Source organism: Falco peregrinus, chromosome 1, assembly GCF_023634155.1.
Source record: "Falco peregrinus isolate bFalPer1 chromosome 1, bFalPer1.pri, whole genome shotgun sequence".
Taxonomy (NCBI): domain Eukaryota; kingdom Metazoa; phylum Chordata; class Aves; order Falconiformes; family Falconidae; genus Falco; species Falco peregrinus.
In genome coordinates, this window is record NC_073721.1 from 130,007,689 (window position 1) to 130,032,838 (window position 25,150).

At 49.9% G+C, this 25,150-nt stretch overlaps 1 protein-coding gene across 6 annotated transcripts in view; it reads left to right on the forward strand.

Annotated features, from left to right (window-relative positions):
• CPEB1 (cytoplasmic polyadenylation element binding protein 1) overlaps positions 1-25,150 on the forward strand; it is a 42,395-nt gene that overhangs the window by 8,483 nt on the left and 8,762 nt on the right. For 4 of the 6 annotated variants that reach the window (XM_055793659.1, XM_055793660.1, XM_027780080.2 and 1 more), the window contains 2 exons: positions 7,290-7,478; positions 23,294-23,520. In XM_055793659.1, the coding sequence (XP_055649634.1) occupies positions 7,290-7,478; positions 23,294-23,520 (416 nt within the window). Of the gene's footprint in view, positions 1-6,763; positions 7,026-7,289; positions 7,479-21,439; positions 21,531-23,293; positions 23,521-25,150 lie in introns of those variants that run through there. The other 2 variants (XM_027780082.2, XM_027780083.2) reach the window with 2 other exon arrangements.

The following is a 25,150-nucleotide window of genomic DNA, read 5'->3' on the forward strand; positions in this document are numbered from 1 at the left end:
CCTGAATGCAGCAGTCCTGCAAGCTTTCTTCTGTCTCTGGATCAGAAAAGTGCATGAGCTGCTTCTACTTAATGTATTGCTAATGAGCATTTTCTCCATGAAGAAGCTGGCACTGTCAGCAAGGTTGTGAATCCTAGGACAGCTGTGATATGCAAATGGGGAGGTGCTTCGGTGCTTGGACCCTGGCCTAGGTTGTGGCAGACTTCTGCAGAAATTCCTGCCTGGTGGCTGTCAGGCTGAGCATCTGAATATAATGCAGCTGACTGCCCCCTGTACTGGGCAGATGGTTTATCCCAAAGCAGGCTGTTGAAGCAGTTTACCATGCTTTTGAGTGAAAAAGATGAGACTTTGCAGGACCAGTGTCTTGCCTTCAATCAGCCTGGCTTCTGGGTAGGTGACCAATGGAGCAAAGACCCTTGATCTCACGTGGTCTTGTCACTGCTCTGAGGTAAATCACTTCTGAACAATTTTGTGAGTCTGTGGTGCTTTAACTCAGTGCAGGAACAATTTGTGTATTGCAGTTAGGCTATATTATCATGAAACTTGATGGCTTGGGCAATCTCAATGAGCCTGGAGACCCATCCTTAATGTAGTAGCTATAACAGGTGAAAGGTCTGTCTTTTTACAACTTAAACTCTTTTGGTGGGAGAGCTTGTGGAAATAATTGTACTTCAATCAATTCATGGTCCTTCCAGCTTTTTCATTGTCTTCCTCAGGTCAAACTAAATTTATCCTGGATTGGACTTGTGTTTAAGAAGCCCCTTTCAGCATTAAGAGGATTACATGTGGTAGGGAAGGGATGGCAGAAGTTCATGACCTTTCACTAATGCTATTGGGGAAACACGTGTGAAGACACCTTACTTGGTATGATGAGGTGCACAGCAAGATGATGCTGATGAGATCAGTACAGCAGCAGTCTGAGCAATGTGAGAGAACGAGCTTATTCAGCAGTCCTGGATCAACACAGTTGGAGAGCTATCCAGAGCTGTGTGGCAGAAGGGACTGCCACTGCAGATTTAGCTTGCCGTACCTAATGTTAAATATCTGTAAAGATCAGTTTGCAGTTAATGATAATCCTTGGTGAAGTTAGTTGCCTTGTCAAAACGATCTGAGTTGTCAGGCCCAGCCTGACCACTGCCGCAGTGGTTCATGGGTGCTTGCTCCAGGAGTTCCCCAAGCACTAGGCTTAGGTTGCTAGCCCAAACCAAAGGGTACAGTGCAGCAGTGTGGTGAAAGCTGTAATTGTAGAACCTGTCTCATAGCTTCTGGGACAGGATCGCATGGTGCTTCAAAACACCTGCCTTTGAAGCAGGTTCAGCCTTCTCTGAAAAAAGGCATAACTGCCTCAGCAAGGTTGTGTGTAGTGCAGACATGAACCATTAGTGGTTTTTTAGTGTCATGTTGGAGGTGGGAGAGAGAATGTGGCCTTGATAGAGGCAGGAGTCAACATCTACCACCAGCTCAGCTCCTGCCAGTGATGGAGTGCAGCCTGTCCTTGAGAAACTGCTTCACAGAGAACATTGTTCTCTTCTCCCAGGTTTAAAGCTGATCCACATGTTCATCATGGGTCTGAATGAGACTGAGCAAAGTCAATTACTTGAGGGAGCAGGTAGTTTTTGTCAGGCTTTAAAGCTGGGCCTTGCTGTGGGGAAGTTGCTGGTACCAGATTTTAAAAAAATAACCCAACCCTAAACTGGCTTTTGAAATCATCATCCTGTTCTGTAGGCATGATTTCTAAGTAGAACAGTGAGTAAAGCTCCTGCTTTGGTTCTTGCATGCCCATTTACTCACCTGGCTAAACTGACTGGCTTCAACTGAAGGCAATGCTGGCTTAAAACAAATGGTTTGCAAGGATTGTAGGTACCCTAAATGTCCCAGCAGCACTGATCTTTCCTTTCATTAAGCTCTGCTCACTTAACTGAGATAAAGCAGCCATTATTTTGCTCTAAGTTGACAGTCCATTGTGTGAAGAAATGGGAGATGCTTAAGCGACTTCCTGTGGATGGGAGTGGCTTAAGGTGCCAAGTTCACTGTGAAGGCTGTTAGTTGTGGCCCATCAGGTCCTAATGATTCTCAGTGGCTGCTCTATTTAAGGAAAATTGAAGGACAAATGCAAAAACAGACTAGCTGATGTCTAAATTGGCTTACTGTTTGCTCTCAGCTGCAGTCAATGACCTATCACTTGTTTAGCCACCCAAAAAGTCCCCTCTAGTATAATGTAAATTCCTGTGCCCTGCAGCCATGAGGAAATAAGCCAGACAGTGCTAGATGCAGCTGACCTAATGTGTGTGGCCTTGCATGAGGGGACAAAATGTTATAAAACAGAGACCCAAAATGTAGCACTGCTTGCCTGGAGTGCATGGGGTTAATGGGGTTCCTGAGGCAGAGCAGAGCTCTGCTCTGTTAGCAGGAGTTCACCTGGAGCTGGCAGCTGGGAACAATTCTGCTTGCCCCAAATAAATGCTGTATGCCAGGTATGCACTTGCAGAGTGGTGAAATTGAATACCTGTGCCCCAGAAGAGGTGCATGGCTACTGCCTTTGGTTTTGGCCTTTTTATTTTAAGTGTCACATTAATAGGTGTTTTCCTACATTGGTACAATGCTTTTCTGTACTGGAAAGTAGCTCTAGTAAATGTTTTTTCATCAGATCTGCAAATGGAGGCAGATTGTGGTGTTCTGCAGACAGCAGGGACTTGGCCTTGAGCTGTTGCACTCTGCGGTGGTCACAAATTGGATGGTGTAGCTGAAGATCCATCAAGTTTCCTGACAAAACGTGCTCTGTCATTCAAGTTTTGGTGCTATAATCCCGTGGCAGTCTCTCTTTTGGAAGAGGTAGACAGAGCAGCAAGGCTGGTCACAGTGCCCTCTTCCTTAGTTTAAGTAGTTGTTTGCCAGCTGTTCCAGTGTCTGTGGTAATGGGAATAGGGCAGACTTCTTCATCTGGCTGTGAAATGGGTTGTGCAGCAGCAAGTGTTTCTACTTGAGGAATCTTTCAGATTACAGGGAAGATGCTTAGTTGTGTATCAAAACTTCTTGTAACTAGCAGGTTTATGCTCAACAAGCTTTGCTAAGACCCTGATGATCCCCACTGTACTTTTGGGATACAATTGGCTCATCCTCTAAAAGCTTTCAGTTGAGATGTGCTGCTTTAGTGTGCAAAATGTACTTGAGAAGCTTAATTTTCAGGGATGTGCTTCCCAGCCTTTACAACTGGAGGTGTAAAGGGGTGTGAAAGGCAAAACTGTTTCTGCTGTGAGCTGCCTTCCTGTTTGTGGTCTGAAGGCTGCAGGAATGCTGGCCTTGCCTCTTCTCTGCGTTTCATTTGGAAGTTCAGCCTTGGTCAGAGCTCTAGTTCACAACATAGCTGCACACAGAGGTGAGTCTGGTTTTGTCATTGAACAGAGTTTACAGCTGTTGTGCTTATTTTTCCCCTGCTCTGTACACTCAGGGGCCTCTTTCTTGGAGGGGTTTCCTCTGTATTTGGGCTCTGCTAGAAATTAGCATGTGGGAGCAAAGGGAGACCTCTTCATGGCTGTGGAGGTGGTGGGAGTGGGATCTAGCTTACTTTGTTCATGTTTGCTTGACCATTCTGTTTCCTTCTTTCTCTGTATTTTTCCAGTTAAGATAAAACCCATTTGCTGGATTTTTAGCTGGCTTTGCAAATGGCCTAGGTCTGGAGGGCTCAAATATCTGAATGTCTCTGAGCTTGATTGAAGCATCAACTTTCAAGACTGATGGCACAGATGCTGGTGCCATGGGATGGGGACTGGATCACACTCTGTTCTCCCCATGCTACCTTAACCCACCTGCCACAAACTGCCTGTGGATCACAGCTCCTGGTGCCAGTCCCTGCTTGTCCCTTCTGTGCAGGCTGAGGCTGTAATTTTCTAAATATTTTCCTGTTTCAAATGCCTGGTTGATGCAGCCACACTGCATACCAGATCAGGGGAATGAGCCAGGCTTAAAACTAACTCCCTGTGGCTTGGTTTTAACCAGATCAGCTCCCCAGCCCAGCTTCCTGTGTGGAAACTAATCTGCCTAAACTGGTGTAAGTGGGGATGGAGTGCTGGGGTGGGGACAAGTGGCTGGGGCTGTAGCTTGTGTAAGCTGTCTGGGCTGGTAGGGTTTAACTGCAGGTTAAGAACTGAACTGTGTGGAGATGCTTGTCTTTAAGAAGCCTTTGAAATGTCTTAAATGCAGTGCTAACACTTGAAGGCAGAAAAACGCAGCTTTTTTGCCCAAGCAGTATGGAAAGTTGTCCAGCCTGTGCTGTGTCCTGGCTCCAGGGATCTCCTGAATAGACAGGAGGATGTCATCCAGGAGAGCTGCCTGCTCTGAGACGGGGACAGGAATGTTTCACTGTGGGCTTTCTTCTCATGATGCTGTTGAAATCAAACCTTACCGGCTCAGGGGGTGGGAGCTCAGTCTCTCTTAAACACTCGCACACAAGCCCAGCACAGTGTGGCTCCCTCTGCCAGGATGGTTGGCTTCCAGTGGCAGCTCCAGGGAAAAATCCAGGTTGGAAAGACTCATGCTGGTTCTTGGGGCTTGGAAAAGTCTGTGACGAAGTATTTGGGCTGGACTGTGTCAGGTTGCAAAGTGAAATTGTTTAATATTTTGTAGACATTTACTTATTCATAACTTGAGGTTATGACTCTGTAGACTGAATTTTTGTAGGAAATGAATTCTTCCTGCCCTAGTAGCCTATTATTTTTGTCTGCCTTCAACAGTTGATTGCTTTGTAACAAATTTCCAGACTTGGAATTTTAAAAAAACTATTCCAGAAATCTGTTTAAATTCTAGTTAAGCTGCTGTTTTTCCTTGATGACCATTACCTGTCTTTCAGTGTGGCTGGGAGTGTTAAAGGGGGAAGCAGGCTTGTGCTGGCTGTTTGCTTCAGGTGGGAAAAGGCCTAATTAAAAAATGCTGGTTATCTAAGCAAATACTACTCTGTGCTTCAGTAGTTGTAACTGAATTGCAGGAGCTTGTCTTTAATACAGATTGAAGTCATCAGAGGGAAACATAGATCTCTTGAACTTGAATCTGATTGGGATCAATTAAGCAAAACAGCTTATTTCCTGAAAAATGCACATAACTAGGCAAAATGTGGCTGGATGCTGTGAAGTGAGTGCTTCCTGTAACTGATAAATCTGTTCACTATTTTCCTTGTTTCTTCAGTGGTGGGTTTCATCCAAGATCTTGGATCCAGGTGGGATTCAAGTTCTGCTGTCTGTCAATGTTCTGTTTGTGTCCATGCTCCCTAGAAGATGAAACTTGGAGGGAATTAATCTTGAAGACGGCATAACGCCTAGCAAGATCCTGGTCCCCAAAGGGAAGGTAGCCTCCTACTGCCAGGGGTCTGGGCTAGAGTGTGGCACTTCTGCATTTTCATAAACACAGAAATGTTACATATGCATATGGGCAAGTCATGGTTGCTGTGGGAACTGAGTAGTCTGAGCAATATGCCTTTATGCTCTCCTCCCTACAGCTGCATTATAAGTGTTTTTAGGGCCTGTCCAAAACAAGCAATCTGAAAACTATGCTGGAAGAATTAATGCAGTGAAATTCTGTGCTGAAGATGCAGCATGATGCTTTTGGAGGAATATTTGATGATGTTACAGGTGCTTGATAGTAATGTGACTGAATTGGTACTACAGCTTTTTCTTCCTACTCCCCTAGTAGTACTAGTAAAAACACCCAACCCTGGTGGATGCTATTCTGATGAAGTGCTGTGGAGGAGGCTGCAGCTGGGAGGGGTGAAGGCAGCATGCTGCCAGCAGGTATAGCTCTAGCTGCTCTCATCTTGACTGCAGTGCTTCAGCCCCCTTGCTGTCATCTGGGAATGTTGGTGCTTCCCAGATCACCATGGGGCAAAGGTGTGGCGTCCTGCTTCTGGTGGCTGCAGCAGCCTGTTTCTCATGTAGGGTGCCACCAGCCATTGCCTGGACTTTGCTAGGTCATGGGCAACGAAGTGGCACAGGATGTGGAAAAGGAGGCCAGGAACACTGTCAGGCTGTCTGGGGTGGCTGGGACTGCACATGAGGGATAACGTGACAGGCTGGAGTCACTGCAGTGCCTGGCTGAGGAGCCGGGAGTGGTGTGTGTGAGGTGTACATCTGATGGCACAGTGGGAGGGTGTGGGGGCAGGGGGAGGAGGAGGAGACAGCTGCTGCTGCTTGGTATCTGGCTTATAAATGCCCTCTGACTCAGATTTTGGGTAACACAGCTGAGCATCTTGTGGTTTCAACAGCCCCCAGATCCCCACATTAAACTGGAATTCTTAGACTATGAACCTGCTGTGTTTCCTTAGGCTGTTGGCACAGGCTTAAACAGAGGTGAGAATCTGGTGTCTCAAGTACTGTAAGCTTGTGAACACCCTGCAGGGGAGGGGAGGGCTGGGAAGCAGGGGGACCAGGCAGGCGGAAGGTAAACAGGCCATGAAAAATTCCTGATGTGAAATGGGTCCTGTGCTCCAGCCAGTCCTCCTCTTCCTGCACCAGCATGGTGTGCCTGCTTAGGCTGGACCTGGGATAATGGGCTTCTCTCTGGGTAGTGGGGGGGGTTTGAAGGTTATCCTTGTTACTCAGTGGTAAACAATGCAGAGTCAGTGAGGCACGGTGGCCAAGTTGAACCAAATAGATTATGCTAGCAGAATTGTGAAGCTTTGCATTGGGCTCTGAACTGGAGCCAGCAGCTGGAGTCTGTCCAGGACTAAAGTGTTTTTTGGGTTTTGTGGGTGGAGGGAGGCGGGGACAGGAGAGCTGGGTAGCACTAAAACTGTCTGCTCTGTCGCTGCTGCTGCTATCATCGTTGCTGGGGGGATTGCTGCCTCAAGCCTGTTGTCTGCCGTGCCGTATTGTGGAGCCCTGCTTTTGTGCTGCCTGCCTCCCTTGACTTACTGGAGCTGCACCTCTCTCCTCCTGCCTGCCGTCTTTTGGGGGAAATCTTATCCTTTCTTCTTACCTTTATTTTGTAAGAGCTGATGCAGTTCTCTTGCATGGCTGAGTGACGTCACTGTCAGCACAGTAAGCATCAGCAGCCTGGTCACATGCTGACCCAGTCAGTAATGCAGACGGGATAGGAAGGTGGAGGGGCTGAGGGGGGTGGGGGACTGGTTTCTGGACATATGGTAGCCCTCCCTTTTGGGGTGCAACTGCTAGTTGCAGAAGCCGTGGCTTCAGAGCAGCACGAGACCTGGCTCGGGGCTTAACGCTTTGGAAAACTCCTTCTTTAAAAAGAAAAAAGCAGCCCTGAACTCTCAAGCTTCTGTTTGTTCTCAATCTGAGCAGACTTCCAGGACTGTGAAGAAGCAGTGGCAAGCAGGATGCTTTTCCCCACGTCCACGCAAGAGTCTTCCCATGGCCTCCCAGACACCAACGATCTGTGCCTTGGCCTGCAGTCCCTCAACCTGACAGGGTGGGACAGACCCTGGAGCACCCAGGACTCTGATGCTGCAGCACAAACCAGCACACAGTCCGGTGAGTCTGCTGACACACACAGCAACAGTTGTTGGATTCCTTTAATTTTTTTGGCCAATTTAAAGCTAATGTGGAGTGATTTGCTTGTGTAACAGGGTGCTGGCAGTTACTGATGGGAGCTTCTCAACCCATAATGCTTGTGTAATGTGGTAGTTGAGTTGGGGAGGCTGTGGCTGACTGTGCCACAGCCCCCTCTGCTCTGCTGCTAGTTCACTGCAGACAAGAAGTGCCCAGGCTTATCTTTTGCTTGGTGCTGTAATGCTGGTGGAGGAACAACCTCACTGAGAGAGCAGAAATCCTCTCCCTGCATTTGGAGGGAGTGGGTGGGGGATGTGGTGTCAGGAGGCTGAACATGCTGGGTAGGAGTGAGGCTGAACTTTGCTCCAGCAGCCTGAGAAAATCCCTGGTGGCAGGTAGCTCTGCAGGTGGGGGCAGGGGGTGTGCTTGCAGAGGGACCCCTCTGCCCAACTGTAAAAGTCCAGGCAGCACCACTCATTCCTGTGCTACAGCAGCGGCAGCGCTGCCTGCTGAACTCTGCCTGTGGGGTGTGGTAGGTGCAGCTGGCACCTGACTAACAACTTCAACTGGCAGCTCACAGGCTGGGTGGAAGACTTGGAGGGATCCTTCTCCACTCCCACGTTTGACTAGAAATAGCGGTCTGTGACTAGCTGGAGGAGATGCAGTGGAATGGCTTCTTGTTTTAACTCTTTTGGTCCAGCACAAACCTATGTGATTGCAGGGTGTGGGCTTGCAGCCACACGCTGCTGGCTGATTTGCCCTTCCCCCTCAATCCTCTCTGGTTTGGTTCTAAAGCTGTGATTGTATGGGGAGTTTTTGGGGTGCTGGGTGCTTTGCCTGGAGTGATGCAGGGTTCAGTTAACTCTTTGAGAGGCACCAGCCTTCTCTGTAAAATCACTGGAGGAGAAAGGAGTGCTGTGTGTGCAAACTTAATGCTTCTCTGGCCTGATGACAGAGCAGGGGGTGTAAAACACAGGAAAGAGTTAATTTCCTAGGCTTTGAGGGCTGTAAAAAACAGTTTCACAAATGGTAGTGTGTTCGTTCAAGTATCAGTCCGTGGAAAGATCTAGTGCTTTGGCAGAGTTTGTACAAGTTCAGCCTGGTTGCTACAGAAACTCATCCCTTTATAGCAGCATGCTGCTGCTTTGTTGAAAGGGTAGTGCATCTCTGCACAGACTTGGGTGACACAGGAGGCCCCAGGCGTAAAGTTGTTGCTGACAGGAATGTAGATAGCTTCTGGGGTGGGCTGGGCAGTGTGATTTGCCCATATAGGTGTTTGTGGGGGCAAGGGGGTGCTGTCAACCACCTCTAATGTCCAGGGGATGCTGCCCTCTGGATAGGAAGTACTTCTGGGACAGAGCCCTGAATGTTGCTGCATGAATTGTAAAACAAAATAAATAAAAAAAATCACTTGTGGGGTAGTAGAGATTGAAATGGCAGCTTCCTTAGCACAGCTCGCTTGAGTTTCTGTATTTGATTTCCACAAGAGTTGGTGTGCAGGCCCTAGCACAGGCACTTGGGGTATGCTTGCAGTCAGGCTGCAGTAGCTTTACCAAGCCTTGCTGTGCTCCAGCACGTGGTCCTGTGGGCTTCCCCTAATGAACCAGGGAATACCACACACTCAGTATCTGTCATCCTTTTGTTGCTAGGTGAAACCTTGAAGGAGGAGGGAGAAATGGAAGTTACTAGTGTGCAGTGGGCTGAACAGGTGCCTTGTGCTGTGCACTGAGCCCCTTATGGTTGTTGGCAGACTATGGGGCACTGAACCTGTTATAGGATCCTTAATGTAAAGAGTACAGTTAAAGCAGGCAACATCCATACGGAATGCTCCTGCTGCTAACAACCATGACACCCGCAGCTTGGTGCACAGTGGTGCTGCAGAACAAGGGCTGTCACACAGAGGCGGCTGCTCTGTGCGGATGTCCCAGCCCCACCTGATCCACTGTAGCAGTCTCCAGCGCTCTCTTGGCCAGCTTCCTGCCAGGCTGCCTTGGCAGAGCACGGATGTCTCTGCAGTGCTCTGGCAGGCAAGCAAGTAGTGCTCACACAAGCCTGTGGTAGGCTTTGCACCTCACAGGTTGGGTGGTGGGGCCAGGTAGACACTGGTAGTGGTGGAGGTTCACTTTCACAAATTAAGGGGCTTGTGGTTTTGGGAGGAAGATTCAGTTGAAGATGATCTGAAGGTGCTCTGGTGACCTCCCTGTTTGCAGAGGGTGTATCTGGTGTCAGGTGCCCCCGCTGACTGCAGTGCATTGTGCTGGAGCTTCTGCCTGCCGCAGAGGCCTGGGAAGAGCTGTAGAAAGGATCTAACCTCAAGCAGTGCCCTGGGCTCAGGTGATCTGCTCCTATTGGGTGTTTGTGACAACTTGTGCTAACAGCTGCTGGAAGATGGCACCCAATACTGTCTGGAGAGGCCTGTTTCCTCACTTCTCGCTCCTGGCAATTCTCTTCAGTACACAAAGCAGGGGGGATGGCTGGGGTGTAAATCCAGCCCAAATGCAGCTGTGCTGTTTCTGCAGAGGAGCCTCTGGCCTTTAGAGGCTGTGCAGAGGGTCTAGTGCTATATGGCTGGGGGTGTCAGGGTCCTGAGGCCACATTCTCCTCTTCAGTCCCACCCCTCCTTTCTTGGGCGTGTGGCAGCTGGGCTAGGAGTGCTCCCTGGTCTGGGCTGCTGTTACTCCTGCTCAAAGAGCTGTGGGGATGATGTACACTGGCTGGAGAAGTGAGAAGAGCTGATAGCTGTGCGCAGCTGATGTACTGCTTCAGCCTGCCTACAACCTCTCATGTCTGCAGAACCTCATCTTTCCTTCTTTCATAAGGGCCCTGGAGTGGTCATGCAGAGCTCCTTAGCAGGGGAGATCTTGTAGTTCAGGAGTGTTTTCTGACAGGCTGTGAAACAGTCCTCTCTGGGTGGCAGAGGAGTGTCTGAAAGCTGTATGGATCTGAGGAGTCAGCAGATGCCAGTGCTGCCAGGAGGCCTAGCTGTGCTGTAACAGAAAGAGGGAAGATGTGGACAGGGTGCTGCTGTGTCCAGAGGTTCCTGATGTGCAGTGCTGAGGCCTGGGAGGGTGCAGCTGGGGTCTCCATCAGGGTGTCCTGAGAGCAGGTGAGGCTGCATTGGTGCTGGGCTGTCTCTAGGTTCTTCCCTAAGGAAGGGATGGCGCTGCCAAGCAAAGCTGTTGCGCTGCTGGTGCCCAAGCATTTGGAAGGTTCCAGCAGTGACTCAGCTGTGCGGATCCATGGGGAGATGGCTGGGGATTTTTTTTGCATTTCCACCCTTCCAAAACAACCATCTAACAGTCAGGCTAAAAATATTGCTAATGGGGTCCCCTGCTGTACCTGTGCTCAAGTACTGATGAGCTGGGACCTCCTCTCCTGTCTGTGTAGTCCTTGCCAGTGTGTAGATTTTTGAGCCTGGGAGGGACCCTTGACTGCAAACCCTTCTGGTGTCACCTTGCATTCCCAGGGGCAGTGTCACCATGTAGCTTGGTGCAGTGGCATCAGGTAGGTGCCTGCTGCTGGCTGGATCTGTGCTGGAGGAGGCTGGAGAACAGCGGGGCTGGTTTGTACACTCTGATCCTGCTTGTGTCCCTGCTTCTTGAAGGGCTGCTGAACCCCTTGCACCCAGGCAAGGTTATTTGTAATGAGTTTTCCTTCTGGGCCTGGCTCTGTAACACACTGAGGATGTGTGCTTAGCCCTTGAGAGCATACCAGATGTGCTGCCAGTTCCTGAAGCTGGTGTCTGGAGAGAGCCTCTCTGGGAGGCCAGCAGCTGCTGCAGGCTTAAGCCGCCTGCATTTATTTGCCATAGGATTGAACTGCTGTCTCGTAGCAGGAAAGGAATCTCAAATCTGCTGCTGCCACTAGATCTGTAAGGCTGGAAATACTTAAGCAAGTCCCAGGAACCTGCTCTGTGACCTGGGGAGGGGCTTTTGCGGGAAACTGGCCTTGAACACTTCCAGTCCTGCCATACCTAGCTGTGTTTTTTTGAGGCAGCATTTCCCCTTATTTAAAGTAGCCTCATAGTAGGTAGATGCTTGTGTTAAGACCTTAGAGTTCATGACTCTGCAGAGGCAAGGAAGGGTTAAGTGAATTGGGACTGCCCTTGATGGTATCCTTTACCTTCACTGTCCTGTTCCTCAAGGAGCACAAGCAAATGGGGTCTTGATCCAGTTTTTGCCTGGAGAACAGGTGACAGCAGTACACAAGCAGATCCATGTGTGGATTTTGGGTCTCCCTGGCTGTTTTTTAGCCTGTGTGCCAGCTGCTTGGTCTGGCTGGTCTGTCCTGCCCTACATCGGGAGCCTGTCCCTATGTGGGACAGCAGACTTGCCTGCTGGGAAATCATCCAAAAACCAGTCTGTTAATACTAAATATGCAGTGCTAACCTGCAAGGTGCTTTTGGAGGGATCAGCTCTTCTGAAGAGGATGTTGGTACCTCTAGATGAGCCCAGTCTGAGCAGGTGAGCTCTTCCTGATGTCAGGGGGACCACCTTGCTGTATCTGCCTCTCCACTTCTGTGACCCTAAAATGGCTTGTGCAGCAACAGATCTGAGCTTTTCCTTGGATCTGCTCTTGAGACTGCGGCTCCAGCCTTGTCCATGCCCTCTCCAGTGTGGCTGCTGCTGTCTCACTCCCTAGTCTGCAAGGTTACAGCTCCAGCCTCTCTGGTGCTGGAGAAATGGCCTGTGGTAGGGAAGCAACACAAAATCTTTCTAGCCCTTGGTTCTCCTGCTTCCCAGAGCACACCAACTTCTTTCTGCAATAAGCTTGAACATGCTGATTATCTGTAGTCGCTTCAAATTTACTAGGCTAGAACTGCAGGCAATCTGTTGTGCTTTGTCTGCAGAGATAGCTGAGGCCTCTGAGTACAAATCACTCAAGTCTTCAAGGCAAAACCCTATCTCTGAAGGACGAAAGAAAAGACCTGTTGCATAGAAGGAAGCACAGTTATTGTGGGCTCCTAGCCTTTCCTCTCAACAGCAGGAGGGATTTGTAAGCTGCTCCCCCAGGATGGTCTGTTTTCAGACTGTCCTCAAATATTGTGTGTGGTAGCAGGCACCTGAGGAAACACTCCCAAGTGAAAGTTGCTAATCAGTCTGAGGGTGGTTGTTGCTGGCAAGTACAACACAAGTTTCTGGCCTTCCTCAAGCTGTTGGTTTGAGTGTTCAGCTTCAGAGCTTGAGGAAGACCCTAGAGGGGCAGAGGGCTTGGACAAGGGAGGTCCTCCACAACACTTGCTGTTCTCCCTGGCTGTTTAGTTTGCTGCTAGGCTAACGTGTGCTGCAGCATGGTGCTAAGTACCTGCTCCATAGAGCTCTCCCTTGTGGCCCTCAGCAAGTCAGGGTTTCTCCCTGCTGATTAACCTATTGTCTTTTGGACAAGTGGCTTCAGAAGACAGTTGCTGCCTAGGTGTGCCTTCAGCTCTTGCATATTCCTGCTTGGCTGTGTGAAAATCCTTCTTGTGCTAGAGGAGGATTTCAGATCCTCATTCTGATGGAGGAGGGCTCAGCATCTGGGTGACTCCAGGTGGTCACCAGTGTCCAAGAAGGATTTTTTTTTCTGCTCTGTATTGAAAGGGGAGCTTCAGGTCCACAGAGTGAGCACTTCACCCAGAATGAGATTCACTCAGATTTAAGCCAAAGTCTGCCTAGACAACTCAGTGAAAGGTTCCTTCATACTGCCGATGGTATGGCTGCTTATGCTGGAGCAGGGAGGCAAGACCACCTCTTGCTGGCCTCAGACCTGCACCTGATTCAGGCAAATGGGCAACCAAAGACTGGGTGGGGGGGTATCCTGAGCTCACAATGTTCTTGGTGTCCTTTGTTGCCTTGAAAGGAAGACAAGCTTTCCTGGCAGCTGTGCATTAAGCCCTAGTCCTTCTGGCTACTGTTCAGAGCTTAGTAGTAGAAGCACAGGTATGGTGGTGGTGCCTTCTGTATGGAGGTTAACTATGGCAATGTTGTCAGGGAGGAAGGCTGGGGGCTGGCTTGACTTGCACGATCTCCTGCTTGGTGGTTGTACTTCAGGAGCACCTGAGATGGCCTTACTAAAAGCTTGCCTCATGCCATCTTGTCTCTCTTAGGGCTTTTCTGCGGATGTACTTGGTGTGGATGCTTAATGGGCACTTGTTTCTTGAGCATGTTTCAGTGAGGGCTGCTCACACTCCATGGGCTGATTTCCCAACTGCTGGCTGGAGCTAGCTATGCTGTGGAGTAGAAAGCAGGGAGCACTTAATATCTGCAGACTGCTCATTCTTAACAGAATAAAATATGTATCAAACAAGTAAAACAAGTATCAAAACTGAGTTTGCAATTGGTTTCTAATGGAAGTTGCTCTTAATCCACCTCTTAAAGCTTCCATTTGAGCAGCTTCTCCAAAACAGATTTATTTTTATTTATGCTGATGCTGTAGAGTAGTAGAAGGTGCAAATAGGCAAGTAACTGGAGCAGGAACCTAACCAGCATTTCTGCTTGTATCCAGCTAGAATTGAAGTGGGTCAGGGCAGCCTCCAGGCTTGTGCTGGAGATTGCTTATGGGAGCAGGCACATACCACCCAAAACCCTCCCCTTGACTTCTGTCAGGGAAGGATGTTTTATTGTGGCCTCTAGAGCAGCCCTGAGGGCTGCCTGCTGCTGCCTGCATGCTCTGTGGAGGTTATCATGGGCAAGTGTGGGTGCAAGGAAGGCACAGACTTCTTAAGCATCTGATCCTGCTCAAAGCTGTTGGCGATGCAATGATAAAAACACTCCAGCAGTGGCAGATCTGCCACTTCATAGACGTGCTGACTGGTGTTCAGCAGCCTGGCAGTGCTGGTGTGTACAAATCTGGCTTGTGGAGCTTGCTTATAAGCTTTTGACTCAGGTTGTAGTCTAGAGCACATGCCTCTTGGCTAGCTCTTGAAGTAAGCCTTAACAAGCATGTTCCCTTCAGAGGAGAGCATTGGAGCTGCTGTTTGGTGGCTCTCAGCTGCCCTGTGCATCTACTGGCTTAGTCTTTCTCATTGTGATTCATGTCAGAGGTAGTAGCAGGGTGGTTTAATGTGCAAGCTCTGGTCTGGGGGAAGAGTCATCCCCAGAACTGTGCCAGTCAAAGATGGGGCAGCTAGTTCTTTCTCCAGCTCTTGTACTGCTATATGTCTAAGCAGCAGATGGGGTGCTTGTTTGCAGGGCAGAGCAGATGTGAAAGACTATCTGCTACATCTTCATCAGTGGTAATATGGGAGCTTTCTAGAAGAGGCCCTGAATATGTGTTTTGGCTCTGTGCCTTTGTTACAACCTCCACAGTACATGCAGCTCTGCGTGCTTCCACTTGAAGCTGGGTAGAGGAACTGTCTGGACTTCAGCCTGATTTCTGGTGCTGCTCTCCCAGGGTGCTTGGGCTGCCTGTTGCAGAAGGTAGGGGTGATGCCTGCTCCTCCCCTTCTCCAGCTCTGGTAGGACAGGCCCAAAGTTCAAAATCTGCTCCTGCCTCAGACCTGAGTTTGTCTCTGTGTCTGGGTACAGCATGCTGCCCTGATAACCAGGCTGTGTGGTGTGGTGTTGCAGCATGATCTGTCATTGTGGTGATACTAGGGGCAAGGCCAGTGAGCCAGTAGAGTGTTTGGCCTGTTTATACAGCTGAAATTAGTCTAATGGACTTCTCATGCCATGAATGCATGTGGGACTGCTGGAAGATGACCTCTTGGGCCTTCTACAGTGCTCTTGACAGGCTGTCTTTTTAGGGTGGTAGGGCAATTCAAGTTGGAAGGGACCACTTGAGGTTATGTGGTCCAACTTCTGGCTCAAAGCACATAAGAAAGCTGCTGAAGGGTCACAAAAGTAGCATAGCCCAAGGGGGCTACATAAACTAATTCATAGGCTGCCCCAGTATTCCCAGAACAAGGCCTGTTTAAATGGGCACCTGCACCGAGCTGGCTCTGAAATGATCTGCTTCTGAAAAGTGCCATGGTCCTTGAGCTGTCACAGCACAGATGGTGCTGCTGTGGGGCTGAATTGACAGTCTCCCAGAGGGTGTGGGCTGAGGGCAGGGGCGCTGAGCAGGGTATCTCCAGCTAGTGCTGCATCTTCCATCTCAGCACCTTGTACCCATGTCTCTGGGCTTACTTGCCTTCTGTGTAGTCCCTTAGGTGCTGACAAAACAGCTGAATCACAGGTGGTGTCTATGCTACTGCCAGCTCGGAGGCTGCTCTCAGACACAGCAGCAGCTGCCATCCATTTCAGGTGGCCATGGAGAAATGCCCAGCTTCCCTGCTTGCCCCTCTGGCTTGTTTTCTCTCTAGGAGTGCAGAGGGAAGGTGAAGCATAAACCTCTAAAGCTGTGATTCTCTACATGACTCATGTAGACCCCTGGAAGGTAGCTGGGAACCTGCAGGCATCACTGGTGGTGCTGGGTGTGCCAATCAAGTGATGAAGAAGGTGGCTTTATGCCAGTTGAATGAATACCTTAGTGAGGCTTGTGTGCAGTTTTTCAAATAAGATTGCACTTGGGGCTAAAGCCTGTCTTTTTTTAGTTTCTTTCTTCACTGCAGCCTGCTGCCTTGTCCAAAGCAGTATGGCCAACAGCCTGATCCCCCTCTAAAGAATATACCTTCTGCTAGAGGTAGTATCCTGATGGACTTGACACCCCACACATTGTGATGCAGCTGAGTAGTAAAAATGAGTCAGTCTCATCCTTGTTAGCATATGAAGTAACACATGCTGTGGAGTTTGCACCCTGGACATTGCAGCAGATAATTGAGAGGAATTTAGTACTTAAATATAGAAGTGTGTGTTCTTGAGGCTTGCAAAGCTGAAGCTTGTTGTGCAGAATTTGACCTGAATATGTTGGCTTTTAAATATCTCTGGGACTGATATATGTTAAAACCTGCTGTATTTCAATGTTCTCATCTTTTTAAAGATGAATACAGTTGTGGCAGTCTGCTTACACTTTTAATCCTGAATCGTGTTTTAGCTGTCTTTACTGATTTTTATATTTACCTTGGGCATCTGTTTTCCCTTCCCAGAAACACAGTAATAAACTCACTGCCGCGAGAAGCAGTGAGGCTTGTTGTCAGCCAGGTCCCACTCTCAGCACAGGAAGAAGACTTGTGCTCTCAAATGTTAATGCAATAAGCTTGTCTGTTCTGAGTTCTACTGCTGTTTCCATTTTTCAGGGCATGCTAGGGAAGTGACTTACTATCTTGGTGCCAGAACCAAGAATAGACCTCAGGTGTCCTAACTCTAATTCTGTGGTTCAGCTGTGGGATCATGCTGCCTTTTTTTATTCCCCTGCCCCCTTCTTAGCAAACCAGAAATAGCTCCCTGAATATCCTCAGTTCTTCTTTGCCCCAAATGAAGAATCTGTCAGGGCAGAGGTGGTTCTTTTGTAGTTCAGAAACAATAAAGGGCTGTGCCATCCTTATGTAGATGGTGATTACTGCTGGTTTGATCACATCTGCAGTTCTGGGAGCTGCTTTTCATGACAGTTGGCTCAAGATGGTTGAGAATTCTGTTGTGACATACAGCTCTGAAGAGGATGTGTGCCTTTGACTTCAGGTGGCTCTTCTCATAACAGCAGTGACTTTCTCCAATGGAGTGATGAGAGGATTTGAGCTGGCCATGTCTGGTGTGCTGCTTGGACAAGCTCTGAGGCCTAAAGACAGAGTTCCCTTCCACCTCTGGGCCCTGTCCCATGGCTGTTCCACTTAAGAGGAAGAAACCTCTGCCACTTCTCTTGCTGCAGCTTTTCCCTGATTCTTTGTGCACCTGTAAGAGCTTTGCTGTTCCTTCTAACTCTGTTAGAGTGAATAGAGGGGGCAATCCAATGTCTGCCTTCCCTGTGCCAAGCAAAGCCTGTTCCTGGACTGTGTGCTGCAGCCCCACATCTGTCACTGCAGCTTCTGCTGGGCTTGGTTCCTTGCTGGCTCCATGCAGGCAGCGCAAGGTCCCATGGCTGCAGGTGTGAAGTGCTAAAACTTCACTTAAGATTAGCCTGGAGTATTGATCGCCCCTTCCGCTGTGATGAGTGGGTCCTGTTTTAAGTGGCTCTGTGCTTGTGTGTGATGGAGAGGGGAAAACTCACTCTGGTAGGTTGGCTGGCTGTGTCACTGCTGAGATGGTAACTGTGGCTGTAGGAGATGGTTAAGGTGCCCATTTGCCTTTCAGACATGCAAATGGTTTTCTTGCCATAAAGTTGCTTTGTGTCTGTAGGAGGTGCTTCTTTTTGGCTGACTAAAACATTCAGCCTGCTCCCACCCCACCAGGGCAGAGTCTGGCTGGGTGGTAAAAACTGCAGACGAGCTGTTTTTCTGGAACTGCAGCAGGCTATTGTTTAGGACATCAGCCTTTTTTTTTCTTTACAAGCTTATTTGATGAATGACAAAAGAAACTGCACTGTGTTCAGTCTCCAGGGCCTAGGTCACACTGCTTCCCTCCTCCACTGCCCTGCCCCAAACATGCATACAGCTTCAGCCTCTGGGCATGGCAGGTGTCACTGAGTGGAAGCAGAAGCATGGTGGCACTGAAACCCAGCTTCTCTTGGTAAGAGCTCTCCTATTGATCTCTTCGCCCCTGCCTCCACAAGGAGATCAAGGCAGAAGGGTAGACTTTCAGCACACGTAGCAGTTGATGGGTGAAGGGGAGGTCTTGACAGTCTGCCATCCTTCCTATGCTGAGTAATCTCCCAGCAGGCAAGCTTCTGGTATCTCCTCTCTGGACATTGAAATGTCCCTCTGTCTAACCTTGCTGGTGGTGGCAGCCAGGAAGAGTGACCCTCTGAAAGCCTCTGCATTGTAGACCTGCTTTAGAGAAGTCCTGGTCCCTTCTAAATAGACTTTTTCTAGCCCTGCAGCAAGCTTTTAAAGGCTGGAACATATCTTCAGAGCATGACTTCAAAAAGTGTGTGCATGTGCTCATTGTAGCACTCTGTGTCACTGCCAAACAGTGTTGAACTGCCTGTGCATCAAGCATGCAGGTGCCAGACGTTGCTGGTGGTGTCTGAATCCAGGGCCTGGCATGCTGTGCTGCTCAACAGGAGTTTGTGTGCACGCATGCAGGTACATGTGCCTTCGGGCTTGTGAAGATGCTGTGATGTGCGTCGCCCGATGTCAAATGCTATTTTCCTCTATGGAGAAGCTTCCACTGATGTTCTTATGGGGTGAGAGGGAGAACTTGAGGAAAAGGACCTGAACACCTGTAAGGTGGGAGGTGGGGTTTTTTGCTTTGGACCGGACTTGGTTTCTCAATAACTTGGCTGAAACTGATGCACCAAGGAGCAAAGAGCATCAGCACTGCTCTGCTAATGCACAGTTGCTTACTGGGCTGGGTGGTCACCTGCAGACCCAAGCTAAAGCAAAAGTACTTGTTAAGAGGACAGCTTAATGGTGACAGTTTTTTGTCAACTCTAGCTGTCAGGAGTGTAAACTCAGTGGATGGTCTGTGTGTAGTGCTGCTCTTGTCTTAAGGTTTTATTCAAGGCGCTAAAGTGTCATTTGTCATCAGCATGGTGGTAAGGTGGCTTATTTACTCAGAGCCCTTCCCTGAGCTGCCACCATTAGTAAGCATGGCTCCTTAGGGCTCATCTTTACATCCATCTCTTATAAAAAGGGCTTGGTCAAAACTACCAGGAAGGTCTAATTCTTAAATGGCTGCAAATTATGGTATGCAGGGAAGAAAGTGGTATGCTTCAAGGTCCTGGGCAGGTGCTGAAAACCTTAAATTGCAAGTCTACTCAGCACACAGAAGAATAAAAACTGATCTAAAACTGACTGGGTTGGGTGTATTGCTGTTGGGGTGTCTTTTGTAAGGTGCATGCTACGGATTGCAGCTTGTGCTAATGGAGCGATCTGCTTGACACTAGGTAAATTGATGCTGAATGTGGTAGCTCGGTGGTTGGTAACTGGATTTTAAAAGCTAATTTGGAGTCCACAGGACAGAGTTGGCCTGAAGAGCTGAAACCAGCTGAGCTGTGAAACCACCACCATGGGCTCAGTGTAGCTGGGTACTTCTGCAAAGTGTCTGCCTTGAGTGCAATGGGTCCAGACTCTTGTGTGTGCTCCCCTCAGTATCTTTAGGGCCTCCAGGATGATGCAAGAATTAAGAGGATATATTGCAACAGCATTGTGCTGATAGCATTTACTAGGGAAAGCTCAACTAAGGAGGAGGAGTGGTTCATAAAATGCTTGCTCTCTAGAGAGCAACCTGAGTGCCTACAAACTGGAAGAGTGCCATGCTGGTATTGAGACCGCTCCACAGAGCTCTTAAATCTGTCAGCGTTTGGCTGACATGCTCAAAGATGGAGCATGCTGGCTCTGAATCCAGTCATTAAAGCTGCAGCAGCAAGTCAAAAGTCAGAGCTGAGTTTCTATTAAAAGCTACATTTTTTGCTGTCCCCTGCAAAAGAGTGTTGGCATGTGCCTCTCTTGCAGCTCTGAGCAGAGGCGTGAAAAGTTCCAGAAGCCCTCTACAAACTGCTATGCTCTGGACAGCAGGGCCACTGTGTATGAGCAGATGAATGGGAATCATGGTGACCCTTGAGTTAAAATTTCCCTCATAAAGGTAAAAAAAATGTAGTTGTTCGCACTTAAGTTTTTTCCTTTAGTCTGAGTAGTTACCTGATGTTTGGTTCACTTTGGGATCTTCAGGGATGCTTTTGACACCAGAAACTTCTGATGCATCTTGCATGTGCATTGGGAATGTTTTTGTTTTCTCTTCTGCAAGCTGTCTGTTTGAGGCGGGAGACAAGTCCAACTTCCCTGAAAAAGCTGTGGGTTTGAGTGGCCCCAATGACTTGAGGGCTTTTTTAAGGTGAGCAACCTTTATCAGGCTCTTGTGTCCCATCCCCCAGGAGGAGGTTCAGTGGGTTAGAGCAGGATGCCTTTGGGTTTGAGGGGCTGAGAAACATGACCTGTACTTTACGTTGGTGTTGCCTGGGCTACCTGCAAAGGCTGGCTCCAGGGGACACAACCTGATTGCTAAGCAAGTGTAAAGGAAGAAAGGCCGAGCATGGCTCATGGCTTTTCCTCCTGATGTCTTTGTGAGTAACTGTAGGTACAAAGTGAAGCTGAGTCAGACCCACTGGTGTGACATGGGGTCTCCCACAAGCTCTGCGTAGCCCACAGAGCATGTAATGGAGCGCTGCCCATGCAGACCTGTCAAAGCTCCTGGAGTGGATGAAATCCATCTGTGTTAACAGCAGGATGTCAGCACTTCCAGGACATGAGGTTAGGAGTGGGTCAGTTGTAGCCAGCAAGATTTTGTTTGGTAGGTGCTGAAACTTGGGTGCCCAGACAGTAGAACCCTTTAAAGGCCAGTAATTCTGCTACTTGAATGCACTCATACTGGCCTTACTGGTTTTTTGAGGTGCGGTGAGAGCTAAGCAGTCCTGGGAACAAATGTGTAAGCAGTGGCTGTAACAAGCCAGAGTGGTAGCAGAGGAGGGTGAAATAAGTGGGGCAGAGGAGTTGGACCCTGTAGTGCCTTTGGGAACTTCTGATAAGGCCCTGAACCCTTGCTGATGTATCCCAAAGAGCATTCTTGCCCTGTGTTCCCAATAACCAGGAGCTGAGGTGCAGGACAGCATTGCCTGGTAGCAGTCTGCATGGTGCTTGCTCCAGGTCTCTAGGAATGCTGTGGATACTGGGTCAGCACAGGGCTGCTCACTGCCTGGCATTACAAACCCACTGTGCTCGATGGCTGAGAAGGAGGGTGTCAGTGCTGGAGCATTTGTCTGCAGTGAGACTTGGGCCATGAGATCAGCTGCCTTGCTTTGACTCTTCTACTGTTTAGTGACTAATCAGATTTTTGAGCCTGTTTAACAAATTCAGCTGTCTCCCTTGAACAATACACTGGCTGTATTTTTAAACACATCACGTGGCTTCAGAGAAGTCGGCAAACCAGCATAGTGCGGTTTGCCTGGGCTGGGAGATGCTCTGCCCTGCTCTGTGCTGTGACTAGGAGGGAGCAGTCTCCTCCCCAGCTCGAGCTGTCTACAGCAGCTTTCCCTCAGCTACCCACCGCTGCTGCTGGGGCTGCTGCCATCCAGGCTCTGCCCAGGGTAAGTACTGTTGGGCCAGTGAGCTGCTTTTGTGGCTGTGGGGCTGGGTGTAAGCACAAGTGCTACTGTCAGGGAGAGCCGGGCAAGTATTCAAAGGGCAGGAGGTCACTTTCCAAGTGCAGTCAGAGGTGAGTTCATGGTTCTGTGCTGTAGCCAAAATGAGTCTGAGCCTGGGGAAAACTGCAGGGGTAAGGCTCAGCAAATGTGGGCAGATGCTGTAACTGTGGCTGAGGGCTCCTGCAGACCAGCTCTGCCTTGGGTTGAGGTAGATGCTTCAAATAAAGGACTCACCTGTACCTGTCTGGGGTTTCTGTTGGTGTTGTGGGGCTTTTCCCTGTAGTGAGAGGCTAGAGCTGCTAGCTCCCCAGCAGGTATGCCATTGGATAATGCAGCTTGGAATGGGTATATCCCAGCATCTTGCTTTGGGCATGCTCAGCAGTTTTCTGACACTGAGTTAATACTAGTGTTTGACAGTAATGCACTCGAGCATGATGGTGGTTTTTTACTCACCTAGGCAGTGTTTTGGATTTCTTATCCTCTGCAAAGAGCCCCTGAAAATCTGGGTTATTAACTTCGTGGTCCTAGCTGGTTGAGATCAGGTGGGGCTGGAGGATGTCATGTGGATCCCAAGCTTGCTTTGCTGAAAACTGAAAGCTTCAGGGCAGGTTGCCTTGTTTTGCAGCCTTTGAATAATTAAAACAATTTCTGAATGTGTTGCTCTTTTCATTTGGTTTGGGGATACATTTAGCTTGCTGAGACTTGCTCCTTTTGAATAGAGCTGGCTGGTGTCGGGCCCCTGTGGGATCCCACATGGCTGAACCTGCACTACATTCCCTCTCCTCCTGGGCGGCAGCTGGCCCCACACCACTGACCCACAGAGCAGGATGGGGCTTCCATGAGCCTTCAGTGGCCTGGTGCTCTGCTTGGGGGGGTGGCTCTGTTTGCAGGAAGGAATTTGCTTGCCTCTATTCTCCTCAGTGGGAGGAAAGCCTGCTGCTGTGCGAGGGAAGCAATCTGGCGCATACTTGTCTGTCGGCTCTTGGGCAAAGACCTGACCAGACAGGCTTGTTGTGAATGCATACTGGGGACAGTGCTCAGTGCTAGCCACTGACTGTGAAGTGTCTCTGTTGTCAGCAGGCCAGACTGGCACGTTGCTGGCTGCCTGTAGCCAGCTCCTGTCAGGACTGACGACATGTGTCCTACCTCCAAGCCTGCAAATGCCTGCTAATAGGCCAGGCCTTGCTCCTCTCAGCCTGGCTGCCAATATGTGCAATGACTGGCTGTGGGCCCAGTCTGTGCACCCCATCACTAAAACTGTGTGGGTAGCTGCCCCCCTGGATCCTAGCTTCCTCCAGCACAAGCAGCGAGAAATGCCAGCATCACTGCATGGACTGGGCAGAGGGGCTGGTCTGGAGTACCTGTATGAGGCCCATAACCAGGATGTGGGGTCTGTGATTCTGCTCCAGGATGACACAGGATTTCCGGGCTGATCTCAGCCCTGGGAGAGTAACCCACCCTTGTGTTTGCTAGCCACACCAGGCTGTTGCTGGTGGGTCCAGATGTGCAGCACCATGCTGCAACTGATGGCAAAGCAGCCTTTCTGGAGCTCTCTGGAGGCTTGATACCTACCAGGTGTGCCACCTCCTGGACAAGCTGCTTCTGGGCTGATAGGAGCCCAGTACCCTTCTGGGCCTCTGCCACAGAGCTGGGAGGGAAGGAGGTGTGTCATGCTGCAGCACTGACAGGCTCTTTCTCTGTTGCAGTTCTCAGCATGCTGAGTAACCCTCTCGGGAACATCCTGGGGAAGCCCCCGCTGGGTTTTCTGCCTCTAGACCCCATTGGTTCAGACCTGTCAGAAAAATTTTCCACACCAACACTGAGGAACTCCCGCCTGGATTCCCGCTCCCTCCTGGACTCCCGCTCCAGCAGCCCCTCGGACTCAGACACCAGTGGGTTCAGCTCTGGCTCTGACCACCTCTCAGACTTGATTGTAAGTTTGGATCTTGCACCCACTCTGTGGTTCCTGGTGTCTTGCCGTACTTGGGAGAAGGGGGGGGGGAGGTGGGGCTGTAAGATGCAGCCCTGCCTGCTCAGGAAGGGAAGAGAGTGCTGGAAGTAGTTGTCATGCCCACACTGACAGGACAAGGTTCTCCTGCAGCCCAGGGTTTGGAAGAAGGGCTGCTGGTGCAGTCCTCCTTCAGCACAAACTAGTAGCATCTTTTTTTTTTTCTTAAATGTTTTAGCCTTTTGACTTTGTGCTTGCAGCCCTAATGGGTTAAAGTAGCTCCCAGAGGAGTCTTGAGTGCTTGAGCTGGTGTGTGGCAGGAGGCTGTCTGTGCCCTGATCCCAGCAGGGAGGTGGTTGATCAGCACAGCTGTCTCCAGGCTCCCATCTGGGCTTCTCGGGAGCTCCTGTCCCTGCCTTTCATTGCCCTTCCCATTTGCTGACTGCACTTCTCCATCTCAGGGCTGTTTCTTCTAGAGAAAACTGGGTCTAGCCTGCTCCCATTCCCTAAAGCACAGCTAAATTTGGAAGCCAGTGAACAAGGCAAGTGTCTGTCTTGCTCACCCAGTCTGTGCTGCTGGGTCCACATCACAGTGTGAGTGGCAGCTCTGGGTGCCAGCAGGACAGCCTGGCTCCAGCCAACTCTGTAGGTGCTGCTGCAGGGCTTGTCCTCAGCACCTGAGGCTAAAGCCAGGGCCAAGCTGCTCCTGGCTCCGATGTGGTGCAGCTGTGGCCTTGACCCCCATATTGGGTTTGTCGTGAAGGATGCAGTTGGCTTGATGTGGAGTTGATTCTGCTGTGATCCACCCTGGAGAATCAGGATCTCAAGCAGGGATGCTGTAGGCAGCTGCAGCACCCCAGGCTCTGACGATGGCAGGCAGTGTGGGGTGGCAGGGCTTTGTGCCAGCCTTGTTCATGAAGGTCAGGTCTTCCTCAGCATGGCCTTGGTGTGGGCGGCTGTGCTGCAGCAGTGCACAGCTCAATCCACAGAGCGGCTGGCACTAAGCTGCACAGTGTCTCACATCCCTGCTGTTTTATTAATCTGGGCTTTTACTCCTTCCACCCTGAAAGAGGTGTGTTAAACCTGCAAACAGTTGGGTCTGCAGCCAGCTAAGCCCACACCCTGGTCAGGCAGGCCTGGGAGCTGGTGTGTGGAGGGTGAGAGCCAGCTGGCTGCCTGCAGAGCTCATGGGTGCTGCCAGTGAGCCCTGCCTGTGGCAGGCAGGGCCTGAAGCAAAACATGAGGCTCTTCCTGGGGTAGTTGTTGTTGCCTGGATGGGGGGTGTCAGCTGTCCTTGAGGCTGTGCAGGCATGGGGAAGCTGTTGGTCTTGTGGTCTGCAAGGTGTCTCCTGCTTAACTATCTCTGCTGATAATAATTTGGCATGGGTTCAGTGGGAAATGGCTGCAGGGGCAGGCCTTTCCCAGGGAAACTGTGCTCCCATCAGGCTGCTGGGATAGGTGAGGTGGCTCCTTTCCTGCCTGTGCCAGACCTCAGAGGGTCTCAAGAGAACAAGAGATCACAGAGCCTCTTCTGCTGTGGGTGAAGTTGGGGCCCTGGTGTGATGCATGACCTCTAGTATTATGTGCTCTTACACAGAAGCTGGGTTTTAATGTG